Source organism: Malania oleifera, chromosome 9 (assembly GCF_029873635.1).
Source record: "Malania oleifera isolate guangnan ecotype guangnan chromosome 9, ASM2987363v1, whole genome shotgun sequence".
NCBI lineage: Eukaryota > Viridiplantae > Streptophyta > Magnoliopsida > Santalales > Ximeniaceae > Malania > Malania oleifera.
In genome coordinates, this window is record NC_080425.1 from 65,156,711 (window position 1) to 65,183,509 (window position 26,799).

Here is a 26,799-nt window from a genome sequence, read left to right on the forward strand (position 1 = left end):
GAGTTTAACATTAAAGCTTTGTCATCCTCATCAAACTTAGCATCAACTCTCATCAAATCACTAATAATTTCATTGAAAGCATTAATGTGTTGATCTAAGTTTGATCTTTCGACCATCTTAAGGAAATACAAACGTTGCTTAAGAAAAAGTTTATTATTGAGAGATTTGGACATGTACCGGCTCTCTAACTTTCGTCATATTGCCGCTGGAGAATCCTCCTTCATCACCCGATAGAGTACTTCGTCGGCCAAATATAAGCGTATTGTAGAAACGACCTTTGCTTGTAATTCTCCCCAAGTTGCCTCATCCATTCCATTCGGTTGAACACCAAGTAATGCCTTTCCCATTCCTTATTGTACAAAAATTTCTTTCACTCTCCTCTGCCATAAACCAAAGTTCCCGGTTCCATCAAATTTGACGATGTCAAATCTTACAAAAGATGATCCCGATGCCATAACAACAATCTCTCTGATACCAATTTGTTGAGATATGGATCGAATAAATAAGATGCACAGTAGAATAAATACAATGAGTAAATGAACACAATTAGAATAAGAACAATAACAAGATTTATGTGGTTCGGCAAAACCTACATCCATGGAAGCAATGACACACAAAATTCACTATGGAAATCACAAAGTACACAATACACTTTTCAAATGATCACTCACTCTATCAATTTATGCCCAGAATGACATATATAATAGTCCCTCGGAGGTTTCCCTCCGATTACTCAACCATCCCAACGTTAAAATTTAAAATTCAAAAAATTGTTCGCGGCCCAGAACTTCTCATCGATGAGAATATATAGGGGATTCGTCGACGAGACCAAGTAGAACACTCGTCGACGAATCATTCCATTCATCGACGATCCCATTTTTATGCTCTCGATATCTCAGAAACTATGAACTTTTGGGTCTCTCAGGATCTTCTCGTCGACGAGCACAAGACATTTGTTGACAAGTCCTTGCTCTCTCGTCGACAATCACAGGGCACTCGTTGACGAGCCCTTGTTGTGTCGCCCCTTCATGTTTTTTTTTTTTTTTTCTTCTTTATTTATGAAATCCAAAGTATAAGAACCACACCACAAACAACATGTATCAAACAACAACTTTATCTTTTGATTTTTGATTTATAAGAAAGAGAGCAAAATAAAAGAAAATAACAAATTTGTCTTCTTAATGTGAGAAAAATCATGATATGTCTAGACCTTCCCATAAAAAGGTCTTACCAATCATAAAAATAAAAAATCCTATTCCCTACTTGTAATGGCTTAGGTTTGATACAAAAAAAAAAAAAAAAAAAAGGAAAAAAAAGAAGAAAAACATTGATAATGACAGTAACTTGGGAGATGTTTCAATGATTAAAGTTAATAAAGACTTCCATGTGAAATTCTTGTTTTCAAATCTTGTTAAAAATGAAAAAGAGGTATAAAATTTGAGTTATGCCATCTCCTATTAGATAACTAAGGCCAGTTTTAAGTTTCGAATAGACAAAAAGAAAACAGTAGTAGCAGAATTAGTTAAATGATATATATGTATATATATATATATATATATATATATATATTTAAATGCAGAATGATAGAAGAAAAATTATTTTGTTAGTAAATTAATTGAGTCTCTAAAGAGTTCCGAATACATAAACTAGCATTAATTAAATTTCCTATCCCACAACCAGAAGAGAGAGAGAGATGAATGAAAGATTGCTGCATTTTGTATTTTTTTTTTGACAGAGAAGATTGTCAAAATATGGTAGTATATACGGGACAAGCGAAAAGAAGTGGTCATTAATGCACCAATAACTTCCCAGCTCCCGTCGTTTTTCAATAAATCCTAGAGCTTTTTATACTGCCATTTTTATGAATTCTCCCTCAACAGTCAACAGTGGCTTCTCCACCGACCCCCCACTCCCCAAATAGACTGCCACCGCCAGTGACAATGCCCCAGTTGGTGCCTCTCCTCGACCTCTGCTTCCTCAAAATCCAAAGTGGACACTCCCATTTCAATTTCTTCAAAATAAATAAAAGAAAATTACCAGAGGCACTGTGTGTTTGCTCATCTGTGCACAAATTTCCAAACCCTCCAATGGGAGTGGGAGAGCTAAGGCAGACATAGTCAACCCCATGTAGGTCCTCTGCACAGCAATGTTAGGTTTCCTTTGACTTCTGGCCCTCCCTACCCTTGGCCGCTCACTCCAATCCCCATCCTTATTATTTAATTGCTAAAAGATTTCAGAACGCAGTGGCCATTCTGCATGAAGCAATGATACTCTCTGACTCCCAAAAGACAGAAAAAAAAAAGGGAAAAATCTTCTCTCTAATTAATGTTTGAAATGTGAGCCTAATACATAATTATTTTTATAAAGAAAAGGTCCGATCTGAAACTTAAATTTTATAATGGAACTCAAAATGTTTGTGAGTTAAGGAGGAGGAAATGAGAAGTAGCTTGCGATAAGTAGTATGCACTGTACACTTTTAATACGAACTGATTTTAAATAGCAAAAGGTGAAGAAGATCAAATAGACCCATCAAATCACAGCTTGTGTGAAAATCAACGGTGGTGGTCAGAGGATTGGGTCTGATATGTCATCATCAGGGCCATCACAGCCTAGCGGTCATGCTGGATTGTTTTTTTTCAGAAGATCGGCAATGTGGTTAGAGTGCCAGTAAGCAAAAAGTTAATGCTTTTGTACTATTTTGTTTGAAAAAGATACGTACTATCTCCCTTTTCTAGGTGCCCATCTCCCAGTCGAGAGAAAACAAGCCCATTGAAGCGAGAAAATTCAAAATGCAAGAAAAAGCGAGAAAACGTGAGAGGAAATTTTAGAGAGAGAGAGAGAGGAAGGGAGGCAGTGCGTCTGTTTGAGACACAGAGCTCGAAGGTAGAGGGGAAAGAGAGAAAGGGGTACCTTCTTTGAGCTTTTTGTGGGAGAAGGAGATATGGGTCTCTCTGTATTTGTACATTCTCTTCTTCTTTTTCTCACACTTTCTGGTGTGCGAACTGTGTGGGGGGATTCGGAGCTGAGAGCTCTAATGGACGTGAAATCAGCTCTGGACCCGAAGAATATGATCCTCACTTCGTGGACTAGCGACGGCGACCCATGTGGCGGCGCGTTCGAGGGTGTGGCCTGCAACGAGCAGGGCAAAGTAGTCAACATTTCCCTGCAGGGAAAGGGGCTCTCCGGCAGTGTTCCTGCGGCGGTGGGCGAACTGAAATGTCTCTCTGGTCTTTTCTTGCATTACAACGCTTTGACCGGAGAGATTCCTCCGGAAATCACCAACCTCACTGAACTGGCCGATCTCTATCTCAATTTCAACAGTCTCTCCGGCAGCATCACTCCTGAGATTGGGCGGATGGCTAGTCTCCAAGGTTAGTAAAAGAATGACCTTGTTCAACTTGTCTCAAATGTTCACCATGCCTTAATTTTTGTTTCCCTTCAAAAAAAGAATCTGGGTGGTGTTTGGTTTCAATCTGTGATTGGGCTGAGTGTTTGTGGGATGAGATTTTAGCGCACTGAATTCGTTTCCCTAGCAGAAGTTTGGGTTTCTCTGTTTGCCGATACTGTATTTGGGTTTCTCTCTGTTCTCCTCCCCTGACTTACTTTCAATTTGTGCGAATTGAAGAAAATATAGTGTAAAATTGTATTCAATTTCATCTCAATCTACAAAAATCTAAATCGAGGCTGAAAATCCGAACTCAATGAAATTTCTGGGTTACCTTTAGATTGCGGCGTTTGGGTTGATTTTGAATTTGACATGAACTAAAAAAAGTAAAAATAAAACCAAAACCAAATTCTTAACTTGCTCAAGTTCTGATCGGGTTTTTGGAATTTTAAACTCTGGTAATTCGGAACCCTTGTTCTGCAGTTTTGCAGCTTTGCTATAACCAGTTGAATGGGAGCATACCTACGCAGATAGGATCCTTGAAGAAATTAACTGTTCTTGCTTTGCAACATAACACATTAACTGGTGCGATTCCTGCGAGCTTAGGCAGCTTGGAGATGCTAAGTAGGCTGGATTTGAGCTTTAATCAGCTCAGGGGCTCAATTCCTCCGTTATTAGCTGGTATTTCACAATTGAAAGTTCTGGATGTTCAAAACAATAACCTCTCTGGAATTGTCCCCTCTCGTAAGTCTTCTCATCCATACTTCTCTTGTTTTGAATGGTTCATATTTCACCTTTTTTTCGTTTTCTTTTTCATTTTGCACTGTATGGTTACATTCATTCTTCATTGAATTATACGTAGCTTTGAAGAAACTGAATGAAGGATTCGTGTACAAAAGCAACTTGGATTTATGTGGTTTTGGGTTTTCTTCATTGAGAAATTGCACTTCTTGGGATAATCAGAGCACCGACCTGCCCGAACCTGGCAGATCTCCAACAAATAGTACTACAAAGTCTACCTCAAATGAAATGCCCCAGGCAGCAATAACTCCGGGAGATTGCAACCGACCCCATTGCTCAAATTCATCAAAAATCCAACAGATTGCCATTATTGGTGGATCTATTGTGTTCATCATGACATTAATGGGTGTTGGGTTTACTGTTTTCCGCTACCGTCGGCAGAAACAGAAGATTGGTAGTACATATGATTCTTCTGAAGTTAGGCTTAGCATTGACCGGGCAAAAGAATTCTACCATAAAACAGCATCTCCACTGGTTAGCCTTGAGTACTCTAATGGATGGGATCCATTTGCTAATGGCCAAAATTGCAACGGATTCTCCCATGATTTCCTGCAGAACTTTAGGTTCAATTTAGAAGAGATTGAATCTGCAACCCAATACTTTTCAGATGCAAATTTGTTGGGAAAAAGCAACTTCTCATCTGTGTATAAAGGAACTTTAAGGGATGGTTCTCATGTAGCCGTTAGAAGCCTTAATGTTACCAGCTGTAAGTCTGAACAGAATGAATTTGCAAAGGGGCTGAAACTGTTAACATCACTGAGACATGAAAACCTGGTTCAGCTGAGAGGTTTTTGTTGTTCAAGGGCCCGGGGTGAATGTTTTCTCGTCTATGATTTTGCTCCAAACGGTAACATGTCAAGATATCTCGATGTGCAAGATGGAACTCGTGAGGTTCTTAACTGGTCCACAAGGGTTTCTATCATCAATGGAATCGCAAAAGGTTAGCTTTATAATTTTTACATTAAATAGTATTTGCCAATGTATATTATGCACATTAATTGATTTTGATCTTCTGCCTTAACCCTGCCTGTGTCAGCATGCTGGAAAATCGTAAATGGACTAGATGTTCTGGCATGCCTAGTGGAATGAACCACAGAGACTCACATAGTGGGGATATTGTGTGATTTGCCTTACAGTAAATGTGCAACTCCCCTGGCCTTCACCATCACTCAATTTTAGATTCTTAATGTTACGCTTTATTCAGCCTCTCTGGAGAAGAATACTCAGTTTTGCTGCTTTGTCTATTGGAGCTGCTGTGTTCTTTGAAATTAACTTGTACCATTGTCTTGTATTTAATTGAGCAGTTTCTACATAAATTTCTATTTGTGTCTGTGAATAACCATTGCAGAAAATGACAAGCAGCATCATTGATGAGTGACAGTAAAAAATCAGTAACATATTTCTGTGATACCAAATTTGATGCTATCCCCTTAGGTGTTTCATACTCTAATTTAATGCTGTGTGACATATATAATATGTGAAAATGGATGGAGCTTGAGGAGCACTATTTTTTTAAGCTATATGTTCTTGATCTTGATCCTCTTAAAGCTTAAATTTAGTAGAATTTAGGTTACCAAGAATCAAAAATCTATTTATATGTTTATACTAATAGGTGTCTCTTTCTCAACCAGGTATTGGATATCTACACAGCAGCCAACCCAACAAGCCTGCTTTAGTTCACCAAAGTATATCCGCAGAGAGAGTTCTCATTGACCAGCGCTTCAACCCATTGATTTCGAATTCTGGGCTCCCGAAACTCCTTGCAGATGATGTTGTCTTCTCAACCCTCAAAGTCAGCGCTGCAATGGGCTACCTGGCTCCTGAATACATCACCACTGGCCGCTTCACTGAGAAGATCGACGTATATGCATTTGGGGTGATTGTCCTCCAGATACTGTCGGGAACGCAGCGACTCTCCTCATCAATGCGTGCAGCTGCCGAGTCTTGCAAATTCGTAGACTTCATTGACCCAAATCTCCAGGGGAGATTTTCTGAATCTGAGGCTGCTAATCTTGCGAAAATTGCGCTAGTTTGCACCCATGAACGACCTGATCAAAGGCCAACTATGGAGGCAGTTATCCAGGAGCTTGGCAAGCGTAATGCCAGTTCTTGATGCCCATTTTCCCCTCAAGAAATTTGCAGTAGGATGGGGTATCTCAAAACCTGTTTAGTGTTCAGGGACCAGAGCTGCTCAAGGACCAAAAGCTTAATAGGTTTGTAAAAACAAAAGGGCTTCCCTGTAGATTAATGGGTCGGAGGGAGAGGAACTCTTTGTGCAGAAAATTTCCCCTGTGATTATTCGTCATAATTTATCTCCAGCTTTTTCAGAAGTTGGGTGAGCAATTTTTTTACTGGAACTCCGATGAGGAGAATCCCTGTGGTACCTAAAGATTTAATCATTCACTAATAAAACTTTCTCAAGCATCATGTTGGCAAAACCAAATGAAAAAAACACCCAAACCAGAGATTCATAGGGTTGAAGTACCATTTCGTGGCTAGTAGCTGCTCACGCTTCCGTGTTGGATTTTTGGTGGAAGATTAAATATGCATGTAACACGAGAGAGAGAGAGAGAGAGAGAGAGAGAGAGAGAGAGAGAGAGAGAGAGAGAGAGAGAGAGAGTTTCAGCCTTCTCTAAGAGAATTAAGCATAATTTTTTTAGGGGTTTTAATTAGAACCAATTGTTAAGTCATTAAAAGAAGTTTCTTTTTAAAAAAAATGGCAAATAAAATGTTGTTATGATTATAAATAGGTGTAAATAAATCAAAGGTGTCTTGAAAGCTATTCCACCTCGACTTACTCAGAGTTCAATTTTATTTAAAATTAAGCTATTTGAATAGTTTGAAAAGAAAAATTCGAGTGTTGTAGCTATAGTTATTTAGCATTTCTTTTTTTGTATTAGTAATTTTAAAAGGAGGAATCTCTCAATCATGTTATAAGTACGGGTTCATCACAAGTATGGCTTGGAAGAGAGTAGTGTCTCTTGGGAATTCTTTACTTTGATGATGAATCTTGGAGGATAAAAATTTGTAGATGGTTCATATTGTCAAAAAATCAACCCAAAAAGGTATAATCATCGGTTTGTTACCTATTATAATTTCTTGACTTTGGCTCTGACATTGTAAAGTCCGCATGGAAGATAGGCATGAGTCGGGGAATGCGGTTTGGTTATCGGTGAGGTCTTGGCTCGTTAAAATTACAGAAGGCGTGAAGGGTTCTCTGCCTTCTATTGATAAGAATTTATTTGAAGAGTTCCAAGTGAAAATGATAACTCCAAAGATTAAAACTCTTCGAAAAGTAGTATGGGAAAAGCCTCCTATTGGTTGGTTAAAGCTAAATATTGACAGCTCTTGTAGAAGAAATTCGGATTCTTGTGGTGGTGGTATCATCCGCGATTCACTAGATAATATTAAGGTTGCTTTCTCTGGAAAAAAATTTGAGTTAGGTACTAATAATGGAGCAGAGTTGCAGATTCTTACTAGTGGTGTGTGGCTTTGTAAAGAGTTGGGTTATCAGAATATTTGTATTGAAAGCGACTCGGAATTGGTGGTGGGTTGGCTCACATTTGGAATTTGCTCTTCTTGGTACTTATGAGACTTTTGAGAATTGTTAGAAGAGGAGCTACAAGGCCTTTAGTTCTCTACAAAGCACCAATTTAGAGAAGGTAATCAGGTGGCGGATTACTTGACTTGTCAAGACGAGGGAGGCAACACGAGCGAATATTTTGTAGGTGACGTGTTGTCGAGTAAAATGAGAGGTTTAATTCACATGGATAAAATGAGTATTTCAAACTTTCGTCTTTAAATGTCATCATTTAGTTCTCCTTGTTTTCCTCAAGTTAATTTTTTTACAGGTAATTTGACATCAATTTGCATGTTCTTTATTTTTGTTTGTGTTTGTTTTGTTTTGATTCATATGGTCTTGTTTATTTTATTTTAGTTGGATATGTTAGGCTTGTTTTGGTTTTGTGGCCTAAGATGGTTTTGATTGTTTATTTGTAAATCACTTGTGTCATGTTTGTAACTATGGTTTTCCCCCACCATAAATGAGGGCAATCAATAAATTTAGGGTATATATATATATATATATTACTCTCATATATTATATATGTTTTGTGCATTTTTTTAATACTATCCATAACCACATGGAACTTAATCAAAAAAGTAAGAATCATAAGATTGACTGAGTTCAAGATCAAACCTAGAATTTTCAAGTTGAGATTAAATATCTCATTGTTGACTCAATTTCACTCCAATACAACCTAATTCTAAATGAGCACAGGACTGAGCAAACCATTCATTTCACTTTGTAAGCCTGCAGTGTAACTAAGCAAGCGCGGATGAGAAATATGAATTTATGCAATAAAAATCAATTACATCTAATACTTATTTTCTTGCATCCTCTTCAACAAGCTCGGTTTGCATGTTTTTCAAGTGCTATTTCCATCTTGAAAATTACCGGAAAACTCAACTGCAAAACCGGTCCTTAGAGAACAAATTACATTGCACTTCTGATAAACTATAAAAGCAGTTATATAATTGATATTACACAGTACTCCATTTTTATTTGCATCATTGGAATTACTACAACATTTAACATTCTCTCAGGGTTGTCTCATCTTATTTCCTTTTCATGTAAAGAACATCCATGCAACCGGATGGGATACCAAAACTGATGGCCCAAGGCCACAACGCAGGATTGATCAAGTCCATAAGGGCCGGCATTAGTTCTGTCTCCAGCAATCTAAGCAGCTGCCCCGTACTCTTGATGCTCTTGAAACCATTGAGAAGGCCACCACTCTGGTCTGATGGTCTCAACCTTGACATCCTCCCCTTGTATGCTCAATATGCCAGTCGCCTTGAAAGCATCCTCCAGCCGTAAAAGACCTAGCCCACGACATCCAAGTGCAGTTGTAACGGTCCCGGATTTCTTGCCAGATGCAGTGTTGATCACTTCAGACCCAGGAGCAACTTTCTGCTCCACCTCTGAAAATAAAGAGGAAAATGATTAGGACACAACAAGATGAGGATAATTATGTAGTATGTGATGAAAGGAAGTTTACCTTTTCCATCATTATCGAGAAACCTTAAAGGAAGCAAGCGCTTGCGAATGATTCCCCTGTGGTGTGTACGAGCAACAAGCTCCTGGCCGACATAGCACCCCTTGTCAAAGCTTATAGCATTTAGACCTGCAAGATTGTATTCGAGCGGGATTGCTTCACCTAAATGGGACAAATACTAGATCAGATCGAAAGGCTGAAAAATAGAACTAGAAAATGTGATTCGTGGGGGCTACACAATTATTGTTGCTGCTGTATATTAGCATTTACCTAAAAGTTTAAGCAATTAGGTTGTGCTGTTGTGGGCCTACGATGTATATCAAATCCCCTGCTCATTGTATGTGGAAAGAAACAATAATGAATAACACCCATTTTCAAGAAAATCTTTTCAACCAACTAACCATAAATATGGGCAATAAGACTATATGGGACCTAATGACAATCATAGCTCTGATGCCATATTGGATTACCACTATGTAGAAGTTTAAGCTATTAGGTTATGACCCAACAATGTCAACGTGAGTACATCCATGGAGGCTCTATGGAATCTCAACTATATCATCAATGAGGAACTGCCATAGGGTTTCAACCACCAGCTACAAGTATGTATACAATTCCTATGTTAAAACCCCAAAGTTCATTCATACAACAATATAACCACACAACATCCTTTAGATCAAGCCTTAACAGCTGCAAAGGAACTAAATATCTGTGGTTTAGAATGAGGGGCAAATTTTGAGATTATGAAATCCCAATAATGCCAAAACAAAGAGAACAAACATCTTTCCACTAAAGAAATGGGTTGCAACTTGTCACCTCGCCACATTTCCTACCCAAAAAAATAAGTGTAGGGACATGCAGTTCACGTATCTCCCAAAATCATGATCCAGAAGTGTGGGCAAGGAGCATAAGAGAGTTTCAGCTTAAATTATGCATTATAAATATTTAAAAAAACATTCAAGTAAAAGAGCAATGTGCATTGGAGGTGAAAGAGTACACCTTTTGGAATTTCAGTTGAGCCTTCTGCTATTCCCTTCTCTAATCTCCATAGGAGGTAATTTTGTTCACATGTTTCTTTGTCGGCTTCAACCAAGGGTGCTGCAAGATATGAGAATTTTTACAGCTTAATCATCTAGAAAGTTTGTAACAGAACAATATGACTCACAATTTGCTTGCCATGCCCTCAGATTATAGAGTGATAGTAAAACATACAGCTTGCAGGGAGCAACGAAGACTACCAACACTCACGCAATGCATTAGATGGAAAAATCCCTCTAAAACCAAGACAATCCAATCTGGGATCTCTAAGCCATTGCCATCCATCGCTGTTTCCTTGAGAAGATGACATGCCAGACTTATCAACAGCACCACCCCAACCAACAGTGGCAGCATCTGGGTCTTCTATAGAAGAGGACTTTTTACAAAGGTTTCCACCATAACGTTGCCAACATGAAAACTCTTTGGCCACGTTCTCAATTTCAACCTTAGACCTCAACCGGTATCTGCATTAACAAGATTAACATCATACAAGAAAACAGAAAACTTAATAGAAATTTTAATGTGTCAATGTTGATATTTAATCAAAGATCAGAACCTAGAGAGAGACCAGGTGGTGGCCCTGCTAGTTGCCCAGGCAGGCAGCATAAATACGTATCTAGTGCATGACATTGGTAGTTTTTTTAGCATTTCATTGGCAATTTGTACCTATTGTTGTACTAATGAGATTAAATTGGAATGTCAGTATTTTTTAATACACAACTCAACAAAATCTTTAATCTTGTAAACTTGGGGATCAGTTAAGCAAATCTATTTTGGCCATTTAGTTCTTATATAGTCCTATCATTCACTAATTATGATCAATAAGAACTAATATACATGTTAAATTACCATTTTACCTAAAAGCTTAAGTTAAGTTGTGAGCCAGCAATGTATATGAGAAGCTTTAACACACCCTGACACATGCAGCCTGATAGCACATGGAGAGATAAACAAATGATAAATGACACTCATTACAGGGAATACAATTATTTTTCAACACCACATAATAAATGTGGGCAACAAGATTAGAACCCCGGATCTCCTGGTAACCTGCTCTGTTACCAACACCACTAAATTTTGCTGCATCATTCTCAAGAAAAAAGATGGTATCATTTGTGAATTGAAGATGAGACACCCCCACTTCCTCTCTACCTATAGACAAACTCAAGCGATTTGTCATAAGCAGCTTTACGTTGATCTAGGTAGTTGTATAAAGTTTGTGAAGAAGCTTTGACCGAAGTTGAATTTGGAAGTTAAACCTCATCCGGTACATACAAAGCTAAGGTGAACACTACCAACTTGGAGGTCCTTGATGATAATTGCTTGCTTACTTTCAAGATTGGTTCAACTGTGGGGACAATGCAACGTGATATTCTCTCAAGATTTGTCATATCCTTTTGGACCATCCAAGGTTATTTGATAAAAGGGTAAAGCATGATCCTATGAAAATTCTGATTTCCTCTCATGGACAAGAAGTATAAGTTAATGCCATCTCGAGCTTTTCCACTAACGAAATTTAAACATACTGATGAGCAAGATGATTTTATTCATGGTAATACACTCTTTGGTGATTTCCCTAACTCAACGAAGTCAAGTTCATTTTAGAAGCTAGGAATTGATGTAGGACAAGATGTAGGTACTTGGATGGATCACTGTGACCCAATTTGGAGGCCATTCCAAACAATGGGGTCAATAGATTGTTGGGTCCTAAACCCAAATGTGCTTAGTTAATTACTAGTTTATTATATATGTTTAGTTTGCTTGTAGAAGGATTATGTATTTTGAGGGCTTGCTTATATATTTTAGCGGTTAATTTGTAATTTCTTGTATTTTAGGCTTTCTAGTAAACACTGTAAAATCCATATCAAAAAGTGGTTATTGTTCAATTTGAATTGAAAATGTGTGCTCTTTACCCCAATGGTTCCCTTCTTCCTCCTTTCTTCTTCCACCTCCTTTCTTCTTCTTGTTCTTTCTCTCCCCTTCTCTCCTCAATTTCTCTCATTGCTGCATTACTTTGATGCTGTCCTGCATCATGATGCATTCATGAAGGCTTTATTTAAGCCCCCCTTATGTAGTCGTTGTAACAAGCTTGGGTTAGAGGGGGATTGTTAGAAGAGAATAGGCCATTGTAGTAATTGTTTAACCTACCTTTTTTTTTTCTTTATTAATTAATATATAAAAGGACAAACCTAGAGCTGTATGTAAGGCTCCAGGAAACTGCTGCCAGTCTTCCTTCTTTCATTCTCTTCTTCTCCTCCTCTTCTTCTCTTCTCCATCTCTAACTTTATAACATAATCCAAACCATACACTTAAGTACATCCTTTAGCAACAAGGGCCTTCAAATGTGTTACAAAAACCTTACGACTAACTTTCATGGTAATACACCTAGATAAATCCATACCTTTCTCGGCCTTTTGGCTAAGATCAAGTGTACACCTATATAAATCCAACCAAAAACTTATTAGAAGGCGGAGGCACAAGATCTCAACTGTCATTATCATGAAATTGTGCATCTATTCAACCATTGCAGTCCTCCAATCAAAATGGGATAAGGCTTTAAAAATAAATTTAGGTAGAGCAATAGGAGACAAAAAAACAGTCATTCAAGGGTTACAAGAGATCATAGCAAACAAAAATTAGAGATTAGATGTTGGGTACAAGAACGTTTACCTTTCTGCATAGCACTAGAATCTGGAGGAGGCTCTCATCCCTTGAGTCGTTATACACAAGTGCAAATTAGCATGATCAATGCGACAGAAGGGCTCAAACTAGATGAAGAAGGTAACATCATTAGAAACAAAAAATGGCTAAGTGGAGGAAAGGGAGTTTTTTCCCGATTTATCTTTTTAAAAAAAAAAATATTAAACAATACCTTATTTGGGAAAATAATTCTCAGAATAACTCTGACATAATCACGCTGAACCAAGTAGCGAGATTTGCTTGAGACGCGCGGCAAATCTCGCTAGACCATCTAGCGAGATTTGCATGGGAATTGCTTTTGGACATCAACCAGCATTTGCATGTTGTTTTTTCCTTTCCCGGTGGAAGCAATGGTGGGGCGCTGACATTGAAATGATATGGGGCTGCATTAATTAGTTCCTGATGGGATCTAAAAGGGAAGAGAGAGAGGTGGTGTGTGATAAGATAGGCAGCAGCTGGAAGAGAAGTACAGCTGCTAATGTGATAGGCAAGCATAAATTAATAGTCATGTAATATATTGTTTCACTCTTTTCTTCTTAAATTTTTTAATATTTAATATTTTTTTCTATACATAAAATTAATTCAATAATGATGTCTAGTTACAGAAATAAATAAAATTTTAAATCAATTAGTTTTAACAGTATCATAATTAAATGATATTTAATATTTAATATTTAATAATTTTTTAACATGTATTTTTTTTTAATATTTAATATTTTTTTCCTATACATAAAATTAAAATTTTTCTTCTCCTTGTTTTTTTTTTTAACAAAATATATTAATTTCTGTACATTTAAATTTTATGGTTATTATTGTGTAATAAAATATAATTTTGGTTAAATACACAATAAAATAAATATTATTTATTACACAATAATAACCAAAATTATATATATATTTTTTGTCTATTAATAAATTTAAAACTTTATAAATAAGATAAAATATAGGTAAAAGTCGCATGTGAATAAAAAAATAAAAAATAAAAAATTAGAGAATAGGTTCATCTTCCGATATGCTTATAGGCATAGTCACACTGCAATCATTATTTGTAGGAACTAGATGCAACCTTCATTAAAAGCAAACAACCCATTTAAAGCTTACTCTAGAAAAAAAATAAAATGACCTGAGTTTGAGTTGGTCAAGTTGTCAACCATAAAAAAATTACTCTAGTTTAAATTCTTTTCATAAGTATTAATTTTGTTTTTGATGTGTTGAAGTGAAGTGAGGTGAGTTAAAGAGTGGAATAGAATACAAAATTACACATGAAATATGTAGAAATTGAACGGTTGATTTCTTTTTAGCTTACTCCATCTTTATGTACCCAACAGTTCAAAGTTCTAAACCTTGGTGCAAAATAAAAGCATTAAGGAAAACATTGATAGTCACTCTGCTCTTGCCACGTTAGCTCAAGTATCAAACAATACCCAACTGTGCTTTATCCCATTCCCCATTCTCCAGTCTAGTCATTGCACGTCAAATATATATATATATATATATATATATATATATATATATATATAAAATTTATTTTATCATAGTGTAATATATTTTTTATTTTATCATGTGAATAAAAAATTAAAATAAAAAACTTTGTCTATCCAGAAGAGGAAACTATCCTCGCCCATCACAGTAGCAATTGTACTTCTCCTGTAGCTGCTGCCTATCTTATCACACACCACCTTTCTCTCTTCCTTTTCAAACCCGTGCGGAACTAATTAATGCAGCCCCATATCATTTCAATGTCAGCGCCCCACCATTACTTCCACCGGGAAAGAAAAAAACAACATGCAAATGCCGGTTGATATCAGAATGCAATTCCCATACAAATCTCACTAGATGGTCTAGCGAGATTTGCCACGTGTCCCAAGCAAATTTCGCTACTTGGACCAGCGAGATTTGTTTAAATCTCACTTGACCAAGTAGCAAGATTACGTCAGAGTCATTCTAGGAATTATTTTCCAAAATAAGATATTATTTAATATATTTTAAAAAAAAAGATAAATTGGGAAAAAATTCGGAGGAAAGGACTCATTAAGGTGTTCAAAGAATTAAAATAATATGAAGTTGACTCAAAGAAGGTAACATTGTCAGAAACAAAAAAGACAATGTAAGGTACGACTATAACAGCGACATCCCTTTTGAGTACATTTTATAGAATTGACGATCCAACTCATCCACCCATGGAATTAACAGATGAAGAAAGGATACAATCGAACGTACACGGAGGTAAACAAAATAAAGGAGGAGCATTCAAAAATAGAATAGAATAAGGAATTTTACCATCAACAATTGAGATAGGCATAAGAGAGCATGCAATGAGAATGACATCACTTCAAGACACTTTAGGGACATTCATCAAATATAGCAAGGAAGGAGTGACTTCAAGGATATGTCTATTTTTCCTCTTTGCAACTCCATTTTTTTGTGGAGGGTACAAAATGAATGATGAACCAAACCAAACTTAGTTAGATAGGTAGGAAATTGGGTACTGCTCCTTAGAATTATCACTACAAAGTATCCAAACAAGAAAATCAAATGGACCATTTATTTTTTATTTTTCATTTTTTAGATAACAAAAACTTCATGAATGCGAGAAAGAAAAGAATTTTACAGGAAAAAGAGGATAAGGCATCCTCCTTTGCAGAAAATTCAGAAGGAAGAAAAAACAAAGTATTTATGTTAATGCTGCCTTCCAAACCATTTGGATGTAGGACAGCGAGACACCCTTACAAAACCCAAAAGAATAAGCCCAAAATGAAAGGGCAGCCTGGTGCACAAAGCTCCCACATATGTGGGATCCTCGGAAGGGGCGGGCCACAATGAATCTATAGTACACAGCCTTACCTTGCATTTTTTCCTGAGAGCTGATATTAACTATGTTCTCCTCCTTGTATATGTCAGCCTCTTGAAGAAATGAGCCATCAAAACACAACAATCTCCACCTTAGCAAATTTCTGCCCCTTAGGAGAATCCGGAAAAGATAGCCTGATGCTCCACCTTGACCTTAGAACGTTAGGTTGGGTCCGTCTCCCTTCTAACACTTAGAGACATGAAGCAAGTCCAAGCAATGCTTGAACTTATCAGTAGCAACCGATTTTATCAAGATGGCTGTTGTGTTTTTAGATGTGTGAACCTTCTCCGATACAAGTTCACTTGAAGTAATCAGTTCCCTAACCCTGTGAAATCTTACACCAATATGTTTGGTTCTAGCATGATACACTTGATTCTTTGAGTTTTTTCGTATTTTATTATTAATTTCTAATAAAATATAAAATAATACTTTGTTTGGGAAAAATTTTCGCGTTCTGATGCTCACGTAATCTCGCAGGATGGAGCTGCGAGTTTTAAACAAATCTCGCAGGATGGTCCTGCAAGATTTAAAGGGCTGGGCAATTCAGGTCCTGACACGTGTGCAACCAAATCTCGCAGGACCATCCTGCAAGATTTGCCTGGCAAATATGACGGCCTCTCCTCCTCCATCGTAGTTAACTTGCCCATCTCCATCTAGGTCTCCCTCATTTATCATCTGCTCCACCTCTTCATCCGTTAGCTTCTCCATTAATCATCACTTGCCGTAGCTGAATCAGTTGGGTTTTTACGTGGTTCCAGTAGATAATAATTTGATAAAATAGAATTAAAGCAGTTCGTCCATCACCACAAGAGTTTGGTGGGCAGGTTTCCTAGCTGGAATTAGGAAAAGGAATTCCCCCTCTGGAAACTTGTTATGACACGATTTCCCCCATTAAGAATACGGCAAGTTTATAATTCCTGAAACGCAACCTAATTTAATTAATTACTTGAAACATGAACCATTTTAATTTATAATAATTGGAAACTTGTACTAGTTTGCTGATCTCAATTTTTCTTCTCATTAATTCCTCTATTTTTCTCCAAACCCAAGACATCAAGCTTCCAACTCACAAAACCCCTTCTAAACCCCACTACCATGTTCCCATTCTCCTCCCCCGCCCAACCAAGAGAACTCCACTTGCACATCACTGCTCCTTTGATCCCCAAAACACCAACAGAGAATCACCATGATCATCCTCATCGTCTAAACCAAGAACAGAGCCAAAGCCCTCGCAAAATTCCAGTGCAGGAGGATCACTGCCATGGTCGTTAGCATCATCGCGACGAAAACCTAGAACAAACCCAAAACCTGCGGTGTTATAAAGAATGCGAAAACTCCAACAAAACCCATCTCTCTGTCGCCATTACAGAAGCAAGGCGCGTTGCAAATTAAAATGGTTCCGCTGGTACAGCTGCAGCAATCTACGGGAGAAGCTAACGGATGAGGAGCAGATGAATTGTCCAGGCCCTTTAAATCTCGCAAGACCATCCTGCGAGATTTGTTTAAAACTCGCAGCTCCATCTTGCGAGATTATGTGAGCATTATTACAGGAAAATTTTTCCCCGAGAAAGTATTATTTTATATTTTATTGTAAATTAATAATAAAATAGGGAAAAACTCCTTGATTCTTTACCAAGTAAATGACACTGACTATCACAATACAACACAACTCCACCTTACTGTGTATCTAGCTCCGTGACCAAATCGGTAAGCCTTATGGCTTCCTTTGTAGCTTTGGCAACTGCCATATATTCAAATTCAGTTGTAGACAATGCCACCAAGGATTGTACCATGGACTTCCAACATATAAGCCCTTCCATAAGGGTAAAGACATAACCCGTTGTAGACCTTCTGTCATCTATATCCCCTGCATAATCCGCATCAACAAACCCCATAACTGATGGACTATTCTGTTGCTTGTCGAACAAGATGCCATAACTAGAAGTACTCCGTAAGTATCTGAAAATCCATTTGACGGTTTCCCAGTGCTGTCTACCTGGATTAGAGAGAAACTTACTCACCACACTCACTGCATGTGCCAAGTCTGGTCTAGTACACACCATGACATACATTAAACTCCCCACGACGCTAGCATACGGAACTTTGACATATCCTTGATATCATCATCATCTATACTTGGGCACTCAACAGTAGATGATTTAAAATAACTCGCTAAAGGCGTACATAACGGTTTAGCATCAACCCTGCTGAACCTTCCAACACCTTCTCCACATAACCGCCCTGAGATAGCCAAACTTCCCTGCAGTTACGTCCCAGCAAATCTCCATCCCAAGTATCTTCTTGGTTAGACCAATCACACTCTTTATGCAACAGACCCTTTAACTGATTTATCTCAGTTAAATCCTTCGCAACTATTAACATGTCATCAACATACAGCAACAAGAAAATTAGAGAACCATCTTCAAGCTTCTTCTTCACATATACGCAGCAGTCATACTCACATCTTCTATAGTCTATCCTAATCATATAGGAATCAAATCTTTTATACCATTATCTTAGAGACAGTTTCAGCCCGTGTAAAAACTTTTTCAACTTCCAAACTAAATGCTCATTCCTGGGTTCACTGAATCCCTCCGGTTGTACCATATAAATTTGTTCCTCCAAGTCACCATGGAGAAATGTCGATTTCACATCCATTTGTTCCAAATGTAGATCATAATGAGCTACTAACCCCAACACTACCCTGATGAAAGTGTGTCGGACCATAAGTGAAAAGATTTCTTCATAATCTATTCCCTTTTTCTGTGAGTACCCCTTTGCCACTAACTGTGCCTTGAATTTCTCTCATTCATTTTCTAAAATTGATTCCTTCTTCCTATATACCCATTTGGAACCTATCGCTCTCTTCCCATTTAGAAGCTTCGTTAACTCCCAAGTTTGATTCTTATGCAGCGACTCCATTTCCTTAATCATAACACCCACCACTTACTTTTCTCCTGCCCGTGCACTGTCTCTTGAAAAGTAGTTGGATCATTACAATTGGTACTGAAAATATAAGATATTAACTCTTCAAACCCATACCTTGGTGGTGGTCTGATAGTGTGCCTGGATCTCCGTATAGGAATATTGTCGACTAGCTGGTTTTCCAAGCTAAAATTCCCTGCAACTGTAGAACCAAGATCATTATCATTGCCCTAAGTTTCTAACTCCACCTGCACAACATGTTCGTCTTTGATCCAGTTTTCTGGCACCTGTTTATCTTCATCATCAACTTGAGTACACTTCACCATAACTTTCTCATCGAAAACTACATCCCTACTAATCACCACCTTATTTGCCATTGGATCCCACAGCTTGCGCCCTTTCACACCCTTTTGATATCCCAAAAAGATGCAGTGTCTTGACTTTGCGTCAAGCTTTGATCTCTCCTCACTAGACGTGTACATAGGTTGGACAACCGAATACCTTCGATCCGAAATAATTTACTACATATCTCGTCCATACCTCTTCTACCACTTTCCCCTCTAGTGATGCCCTTGGTGATCAGTTTACCAAGAAACAAGTCATACTAACTGCCTCAGCCCAGAAGTTCTTCAGTAACCCTGCATTAAGTCTGAGACACCGAGCTCTTTCAGCTAGAGTTCGGTTCATCCTTCTAGCCACATTGTTTTGTTGAGGTGTCCGGGGAACAGTGAAATGTCTCTTAATGCCTTGCTGCTAACAAAATTCCATGAACCTAGAATCAGCATATTCGGTCCCATTGTCTGACCTGAGACATTTGATTCTTCTCCACGTCTGGTTTTCCACTTCAATTTTCCACAACTTAAACCCAACAAATGTATCAGATTTGTGCCGCATGAAGTAGACCCAGACTTTCTGTGAGTAGTCGTCAACAAAACTCACAAAGTAAACATGTCCTCCCTGTGATGCCACTCTAACAGGCCCCCAAACATCAGAATGTATGTAATAAAGAATATCTTCCGTCTTGTGAATATTTGATTTAAATTGCGCCCTATTTTGCTTTCCAAGAACACAAAATTTGCAAAAATTTAGCTTACATGTATTCATACCTTTCAAGAGTTTCCTCTTGTGAAGTTCTTTCATACCATGTTCACCCATATGCTCAAGTCGCATATGCCACAAAATGGTTTTATCAAATTCAGAATTTACGGCTGCAGCTCCACTTACAACAGTTGTTCCCTGTAATGTATAAATATTACCATCTAACTTTTGCCCTTTCATCACCATCAGATTACCTTTGCACACTTTCATAATCACACCTTCTTACTTGTAATTGAATCCATTACAATTCAAAATGCCAAGTGAAATGAGACTCTTCCGTAGGTCCGGTATGTGTCTGACATTATTCAAGGTTTTCACAGCACCATCAAACATTTTAATTCTAACATTTCCAATGCCAATGATTTTACAAGAGACATCATTTCCCATAAGAACTGAACCTGAATTTACCAACTTGTAGGTGCTGACTGAACCACTCATTATTTGGAATCATATGGTAAGAACATGCCGAGTCTAGGATTCATGAGTCCGTAAGGTGAGCCAACCCTGATGAAACTGAAAGAACATTACCATCTCTGCCAACTGAATTTTTTTCTTGAACTACATTTGCTGATTTTGAAGTTCCTTCATGCTTTTCAGCATTTCTTTTCTTCCAATTTGGACACTCTGGTTTAATGTGCCCTTTTTTACCACACTTATAACACCGGATATCCTTTTCCTTCTTGGATTGAGTTCGATATTTTTGACTCGATCCATTCCTGAATTTTCCTTTCCCACAATCATAGTTACCTTCCACCACAAGTCCTTCTCCGTGTAAATTTTCATCGCAGATTTTCAACCTTTGATGAAACCCAACAAAGCACTTGTCACCTCTTCCAAGTTTAGAGTCTCTTTCCCCCATGAAAGAGTAGTAACTAGGTTCTCATATGTGTGAGTCGCTGGCAAGGAATTTAGTAGCATTAATGTCTTATCATCCTCTTCAAATTTTACATCATCTCGCATTAAATCACTTATGATTTGATTAAATGCATTGATGTATTGATTCAAGTTTGAACCATCCACCATCTTAAGGCAATAAAGACGTTGCTTAAGAAATAATTTGTTAGTAAGAGATTTGGACATGTACCGACTTTCAAACTTTTGCCAAACAGCCGCAGGAGAATCTTCCTCCATTACGTGATAGAGTATTTCATCGGCCAAACACAATCGTATTGTAGAAACAGCCTTTGCCCCTAAATCTTTCCAACTAGCTTCATCCATACCTTTCGGTTAAACACCATACAAGACCTTCACCATCCCTTGCTGCACAAGCAAATTTTTCACTCTCCTTTGCCACAAACTGAAGTTTTCGATTCCATCAAATTTGACAACATCAAATTTTGCAGATGAAGATGCCATAGCAACAATGCTCTGATACCAATTGTTGTGAATGAAGTAGTATTTGCACAGCGGAATTAAACATAGCAACTAGTGAAGAACGAATATGGAACACACACATGCAATATCTCTGAAAGCAAGAACCACAACAACCAAGATGTACGTGGTTCAACAATGCCTACATCCACGGGAGCAAACGACAAAGGTTTTCACTATGTAAATGTCAAAGAAGACAATACAATACAATTTACAATAATCTTCTTCTTCCAATACACTCAGACAAGTGTATATATAAAGTTTCCTTTGGAGGTTTCCCCCAAGAACCTGTTCATATTCAAATTTTGAATTCAGCCTTGCTGCCCAGAATAAATCTGTCGACGGTTTCAGGAAATCCGTTAACGGAATAAAATACCGAGAGCAGTAAATCTGGAAATCTGTCAAACCTTCGACGGTTTCAGGAAATCCGTTGATGGTTTTTCCCTGATAGCTGATATTAACTATGTTCTCCTCCTTATATATGTCAGCCTCTTGAAGAAATGAGCCACCAAAACACAACATTAACCAATCTAAAGTAAAGGAACAAGAAAATATTGGATCTTTGTACAAGCAACATCACCCAGAATTTGATGTTAGTATAAAGGATTAAAGCTTGCAGGAATATCACAGCAAAAAAAAAGTGCTCAACGAAGCCTCATGTGCCAGCACATGGCATCACAGCAGTTGGGCTTCGACTAGCATGTGTGGGCACATTGCTAGTCCTCCAACAATGAAATTTGAGCAGGTTGCAAAAAATTGGAAGTTTCTATGACTATTTGTGAGTTTGCTTTTGCAAAATATAAAGGGATTCTTGCAGTTTTGAACTAGCAGTGACATCCATGAGTTTTTCGGCTATGACTATATTTTGTAGCGACTCTTGGAGTTGTTTCTAGTAATTGGTGGTACCCTCTTGGAAAATTTGTATTTGATGATGAGGTTTAGGGCATGGTTTGGCAATGGCTACAACATTTAAGTTTCGGTTGAATCATGCTCCGACACCACACTGAGGTATTATTTAAAATTGGAAGAAATAATCACAGTGATAGATATCTTCCTCTATTCATAATATATGCACTAACAATAATTATCACACATAGCACTAGTACTAAGTAACCAAAGTAATGAGTAACACTACTGCTTGTATAGAAAGGCCATAAAACAATTAAATGCAATTCAATAATGCTGGAGAACTAGAAAACATAGTAGAAATTATGTACTTTTTTGGAAAATTGGAAATGGAAAAATTAAATTGCTATCCACAAGTGGCCCCCAAGAGTCTGGCCAAATATAAAATAAATTTGGATACAAAAATTATATACTTATACAAAAAACTTTAATTACTATTTTTTTTGTGGGAGGGGGGTGGGTGTGTAGGGATGTTGTGGGTAAAAAGCCACTCAATCTTGTAATTGGATCTAGCACTTGTTGTATCTAGAAGCTGCTAAGAAAAGAAATTGTACGGTATCATGTATAATATTTCATTTTTGTCACATATCCAAATATCCAATTATCATGAAAGGGTAGTAACCGTTTTTAGCAGCTAAATACTAATTTCAATTTGTTTCCAAGATGTTTTGGGTTACGTTCACATATGGCCACTATAGAAGAGCCATTAGAGACGTAGTCATGTAGCCTGCTAGAAATACCAAATGATAGCACAAACCCACAGTGTTGCCAATGGTGTCCTTAGACCCTGGAAAATTTATAAAATTCTAAGATCTTCTAGTGAACACACACATACATATATATATATATATATATATATATATATATATATGTATGTATGTATGTATATATATATGTATGTATATTAACTGCAAATCCTTTTCAAAAATAAAATAATAATGCTTGGCCATCACAAAACATATACATACTGTGGCCTCTCATTCCTCCATATATATATATATATATATATATATATATATATGTATATTAACTGCAAATCCTTTTCAAAAATAAAATAATAATGCTTGGCCATCTCAAAACATATACATACTGTGGCCTCTCATTCCTCCATCCAACCCTTCAGTGGTGACTCAAAAACAAACCAACAATAGAATTACTGAACAACCCCCCCCCCCCCCCCCCCCCCCTCACCCACAACACCCAATGTCATGTCCTGACTTGAATCCCAAACTCCACTCTAATTGACATCACTACAACACTATGATCCACTGGCTCACAAAATCTTTGAATCGACAAAACAAAAAAGTAAGATCTTAAAATTCATATGAATAGTGGGTTATTCAAACACAATGTAATTGATCGTTATGGGATATTCAATCCAAAATGATTAGTTTAGCTATGTTTAAATTGTTATTAGGTTGCAAGAACAAATAGGAAATTATATAGAAAGAAAACGAAAAAAGAATGTCTGCCGTCTTATAAGAGCTAAAATAATCCAGCCTATTACATAATTATAAGTTTTCATGAACAGTTATATGTCTGTTTTATGTCTTATCTGCGATCAAGTGAACATTTATAAAAAAGGGGCAAAACTAAACCCACACAAGCAGGGTCCTGTGCAGCACAAAGATGAAAAATATATTAAAAAGCAAAGGATTGAGCTGAAACACAAGGCAGCAAGTGAAAGAAACTTAAAAGAATAGTCTTTTTTTGTCGATGCACACAATAGAGATTTGAATGGAGCCAGATATAGGAAAAGAAGAGTAAGCATCATCACTCATCTCAAGCTGTTTTGTAATTTCAAATGAATAGCAGACTGAGAGGCTACAACAGAATTTGAACGGATTTTATAACCAAAATTTATTATTTTCTCGGCATTTTGTTTATAGGTTGCTTCCACGCAACCCCAGCGGGAAAGGCAAAAGATAAAATAAAATAAATAAAAACGAAGATCATCTACTGATGGATCATCGTCTTACTAGAGATTAATATGCAGCACTCCCAGTAAAGTTTAAATATCAAAATGCAAAACCCGGTTTCAGTTAAAACAAAGAAACAAATTGAGAGAGAGAAAGAGAGAGAGCTCACTTCTTGAAGGTCCCCAAGAATTCATCCAGCACCGAATCATCGACATCCATGAACAACTCAAACAATCCATCCGGGGACCCGGGTCCAGAACCGGTACTATCAAGCTTCTCATGAGGCTTTGGCGGCCTGTACACGAACATATCATACAGAAACCTCCCCTGCGGCGTAAGCAGAGCAGCGTACATAGGCGGAGCGCACACAGTGGCCATATAAGGTGTAACCAAAGTGGAGACTTTCTCACCCAGCGGTTCACCGTACCTCCGCATATCGTTGGTCAACAAACCCTGAAGAAACTTCAGGGTGTCCGGTCCGCTGAACCGGACCACCGCTCTGGACCTGAGCAGCGAAACCATGGATCCCAAATTCTCCAGATGGGTGGTCCCGTGATCAGAGAAGAGCTTCGTGGGCGTGCAGTGGAGGGCTCTGTAATTGCAGGAAATGGATTTGAGGAACCGGAGAGATGGTTTTAGAGGGTGCATCTTTGGCATCCTGTTGAGCAGATAAGAGGCCCGGACGTGAGCCTGCGTGAAAGCTGGATAACGAAGCCTGGAAGGGGAAGGCGGCGGGAGTGATAGTTGACACGTGTGCTTGAGGCTTCAGGGTTTTTGCCACGTGTACTGAAGTGGCGGTTGTTTTGTGGCGTAGGAGGGAGAGGCGCCGCCCTCCAGTGGAGAAAAAATTATTTGCAGTGCCCCCTACCAGGCGTTCGATGAAATGGCTGAGAGAGGCAACGCACAGGTGGTTTAGGGGAAATTCAGTCGGATCGGAGATTGACTCTGCACATCATTAACGCAGGCAAAGATTAATCAATATATATATATATATATATATATATATATATATATATATACAATGGCGGCCATGTTTATTATTAATTTATAATAATATATTAAATAATACCATGTTCGAAAAATTTATTCTCAGAATGATGCTCACGTCTCGCTGGTTGGGTAAGCGAGATTTGTTCTGAACCAAGTAGTGAGATTTAAACGACCAAGATATTTGTGTGCCCATGGCAGTCATGTTCTTCTCTCTCTCCATTTCACTTTTTTGTTTCTTTCGTCTCTGTTCACTCTCTGTTTTCTCTCTCATGGGTAGGCCTAGCAAAACGAGTCATAACCTATCGGATCACCCGAACTCGCCCGTTTAAAATGGGTTCGAGTTTAAAGAAGTCAACCCTTTTAATAATTGGGCAAGTCATGGGTCAACCCGTTTATAAATGGGTTCAGCCGGGTTTGGGCGGGTCACCCGCCGGGTGACCCGTTAATTTGGATCCTTAAGCTTATATACTTCATCACACTTGACTTCACAGCTTCATCAACACATGGACGGTGGATAGGACCACACAAAAAAACCCTAAGACTGTCCCTGACTCCCGACCCTAACCCTAACCTACGTCGCGGCTCTCCAGTCTCCTTGTCTGAGTCATCTCTGTCTCTCTGACCTCTCAGCTCTCACTCTCTCAAATCTCAATCCTCATTCCTCCCCTCTCCAGTCCTGAGTCTCCTCTCCTATGGTGCAGTGCTACGTGCTAGGCCTGCCGGTGCTGTGAGCCTGCAAGTGATCCACCCCACACCTTGAGCAGTTCGAGACGTTGTCTCCTCTAGGCTCCATGGACCACAGCCATAGGCGTCAGTTCAATAGTCCCCTCCAGCTCCAGTGCTCCACAACCACAGACCACTTAACTCCACACCTCAAGCCTTCAGCTGCTCCACAGTAAAGGATAATTTTCTTAATTAAGTAGTGTATACAAACATATATACATGCATCCATATATAAATTTATACAATTGGTTGCAAAAAAAAGAAAAAAACTAACAATATTTTAGTTAATAAACCTTATAAAACACAATATTCTAATAATGCATTCAATTTTGCCATAAGATACATGTTGATAAAATAGTGTAACTCAATATTTTTTTGAAAGGTATATTGCACCTAGTCTATATAATACAGTATTTTTTTTTTTAAATAATGTCATTTTATTGAAATTTTTAAAAATTTTAAAATAAATAAATTATATTTTTTTAAACGGGTGATCCGTTATAGTTAGAATTGACATGTGTGTGATCCGTTTAACATCAACTCATTTATGACCCGACTCGTTACCGGCTCGCCCGCCTGTTTTGCCAGGCCTACTCATGGGTACAATTTGGTTTTGGATTTTAGGAACAACAGCACCAAAGCTCTCTTGCATATTCCTTCATTCTTTCCATTTTGATTTTATTTATTGGTGAATTTCTCGCAACGGCTTTGAGCACCTGAACCTCTTCTTGTTCGTGGCAAATTTCCAGCGCTTGACTCCCTTGCTGTTCGCAAAGCCCTAGACCGGAACAACACCTCTCGGCTTTTCACTGTTCGCAAATTGTTGGCAGCAAACCAACACATCACAACAGCTCCTTTCTTGTTCCCAGCAAACAAAAGTTGCCCGAATTTCCTTGCATCTCCATCCTTCTATTTTTGGTTTTGTTTTGATTTTGATTTTATAATTCTCACTTTGAGAGCTTAGATTTTTGCAATTTCCTTGTGTTTATCTCTGCCCTTCCACCTTCTCACGCGCCGTCGCCGCACGCCCATTCG

General features: G+C 38.0%; 2 protein-coding genes and 1 long non-coding RNA gene across 4 annotated transcripts; 1 reads left to right on the forward strand and 2 right to left on the reverse strand.

Annotated features, from left to right (window-relative positions):
• Positions 1 to 2,580: 2,580 nt before the first annotated feature.
• On the forward strand, positions 2,581 to 6,610 carry LOC131163915 (LRR receptor kinase BAK1-like). Its single transcript, XM_058120739.1, has 4 exons — positions 2,581 to 3,371; positions 3,869 to 4,129; positions 4,248 to 5,126; positions 5,818 to 6,610. Exons 1-4 carry the CDS (start codon positions 2,942 to 2,944, stop codon positions 6,297 to 6,299), a joined length of 2,052 nt encoding a protein of 683 aa, XP_057976722.1. The 5' UTR covers positions 2,581 to 2,941; the 3' UTR covers positions 6,300 to 6,610.
• A 1,917-nt stretch (positions 6,611 to 8,527) lies between these two features.
• On the reverse strand, positions 8,528 to 25,024 carry LOC131163916 (putative transferase At4g12130, mitochondrial). Of its 2 annotated transcripts, none has more exons than XM_058120740.1 (5): positions 24,221 to 25,024; positions 10,492 to 10,745; positions 10,243 to 10,341; positions 9,247 to 9,405; positions 8,528 to 9,169 (listed from the first exon to the last, which is right to left on the reverse strand). In XM_058120740.1, the coding sequence occupies exons 1-5, from the start codon at positions 24,706 to 24,708 to the stop codon at positions 8,928 to 8,930; spliced, it is 1,242 nt and encodes a 413-aa protein (XP_057976723.1). In that variant the 5' UTR covers positions 24,709 to 25,024; the 3' UTR covers positions 8,528 to 8,927. The 2 variants fall into 2 exon arrangements, with proteins under 2 accessions (XP_057976723.1, XP_057976724.1); XM_058120741.1 differs by having other exon boundaries at positions 9,247 to 9,372; positions 24,221 to 25,011.
• On the reverse strand, positions 12,352 to 14,373 carry LOC131163917 (uncharacterized). The gene is made up of 3 exons (XR_009139172.1): positions 13,154 to 14,373; positions 12,952 to 13,049; positions 12,352 to 12,717 (listed from the first exon to the last, which is right to left on the reverse strand). It is a non-coding gene; the product is annotated as an uncharacterized LOC131163917 (long non-coding RNA).
• Positions 25,025 to 26,799: the final 1,775 nt, after the last annotated feature.

Coding starts and splice junctions, on each gene's coding strand:
- LOC131163916 (XM_058120740.1), bottom strand. CDS start 24,708: ATGCCAAAGATGCACCCTCTAAAACCATCTCTCCGGTTCCTCAAATCC. Junction 10,746..24,220: donor TTCTTGGGGACCTTCAAGAA/GTGAGCTCTCTC, acceptor TTGTTAATGCAG/ATACCGGTTGAGGTCTAAGG. Junction 10,342..10,491: donor TTTTCCATCTAATGCATTGC/GTGAGTGTTGGT, acceptor CATATCTTGCAG/CACCCTTGGTTGAAGCCGAC.
- LOC131163915 (XM_058120739.1), top strand. CDS start 2,942: ATGGGTCTCTCTGTATTTGTACATTCTCTTCTTCTTTTTCTCACACTT. Junction 4,130..4,247: donor CTCTGGAATTGTCCCCTCTC/GTAAGTCTTCTC, acceptor AATTATACGTAG/CTTTGAAGAAACTGAATGAA. Junction 5,127..5,817: donor CATCAATGGAATCGCAAAAG/GTTAGCTTTATA, acceptor TTTCTCAACCAG/GTATTGGATATCTACACAGC.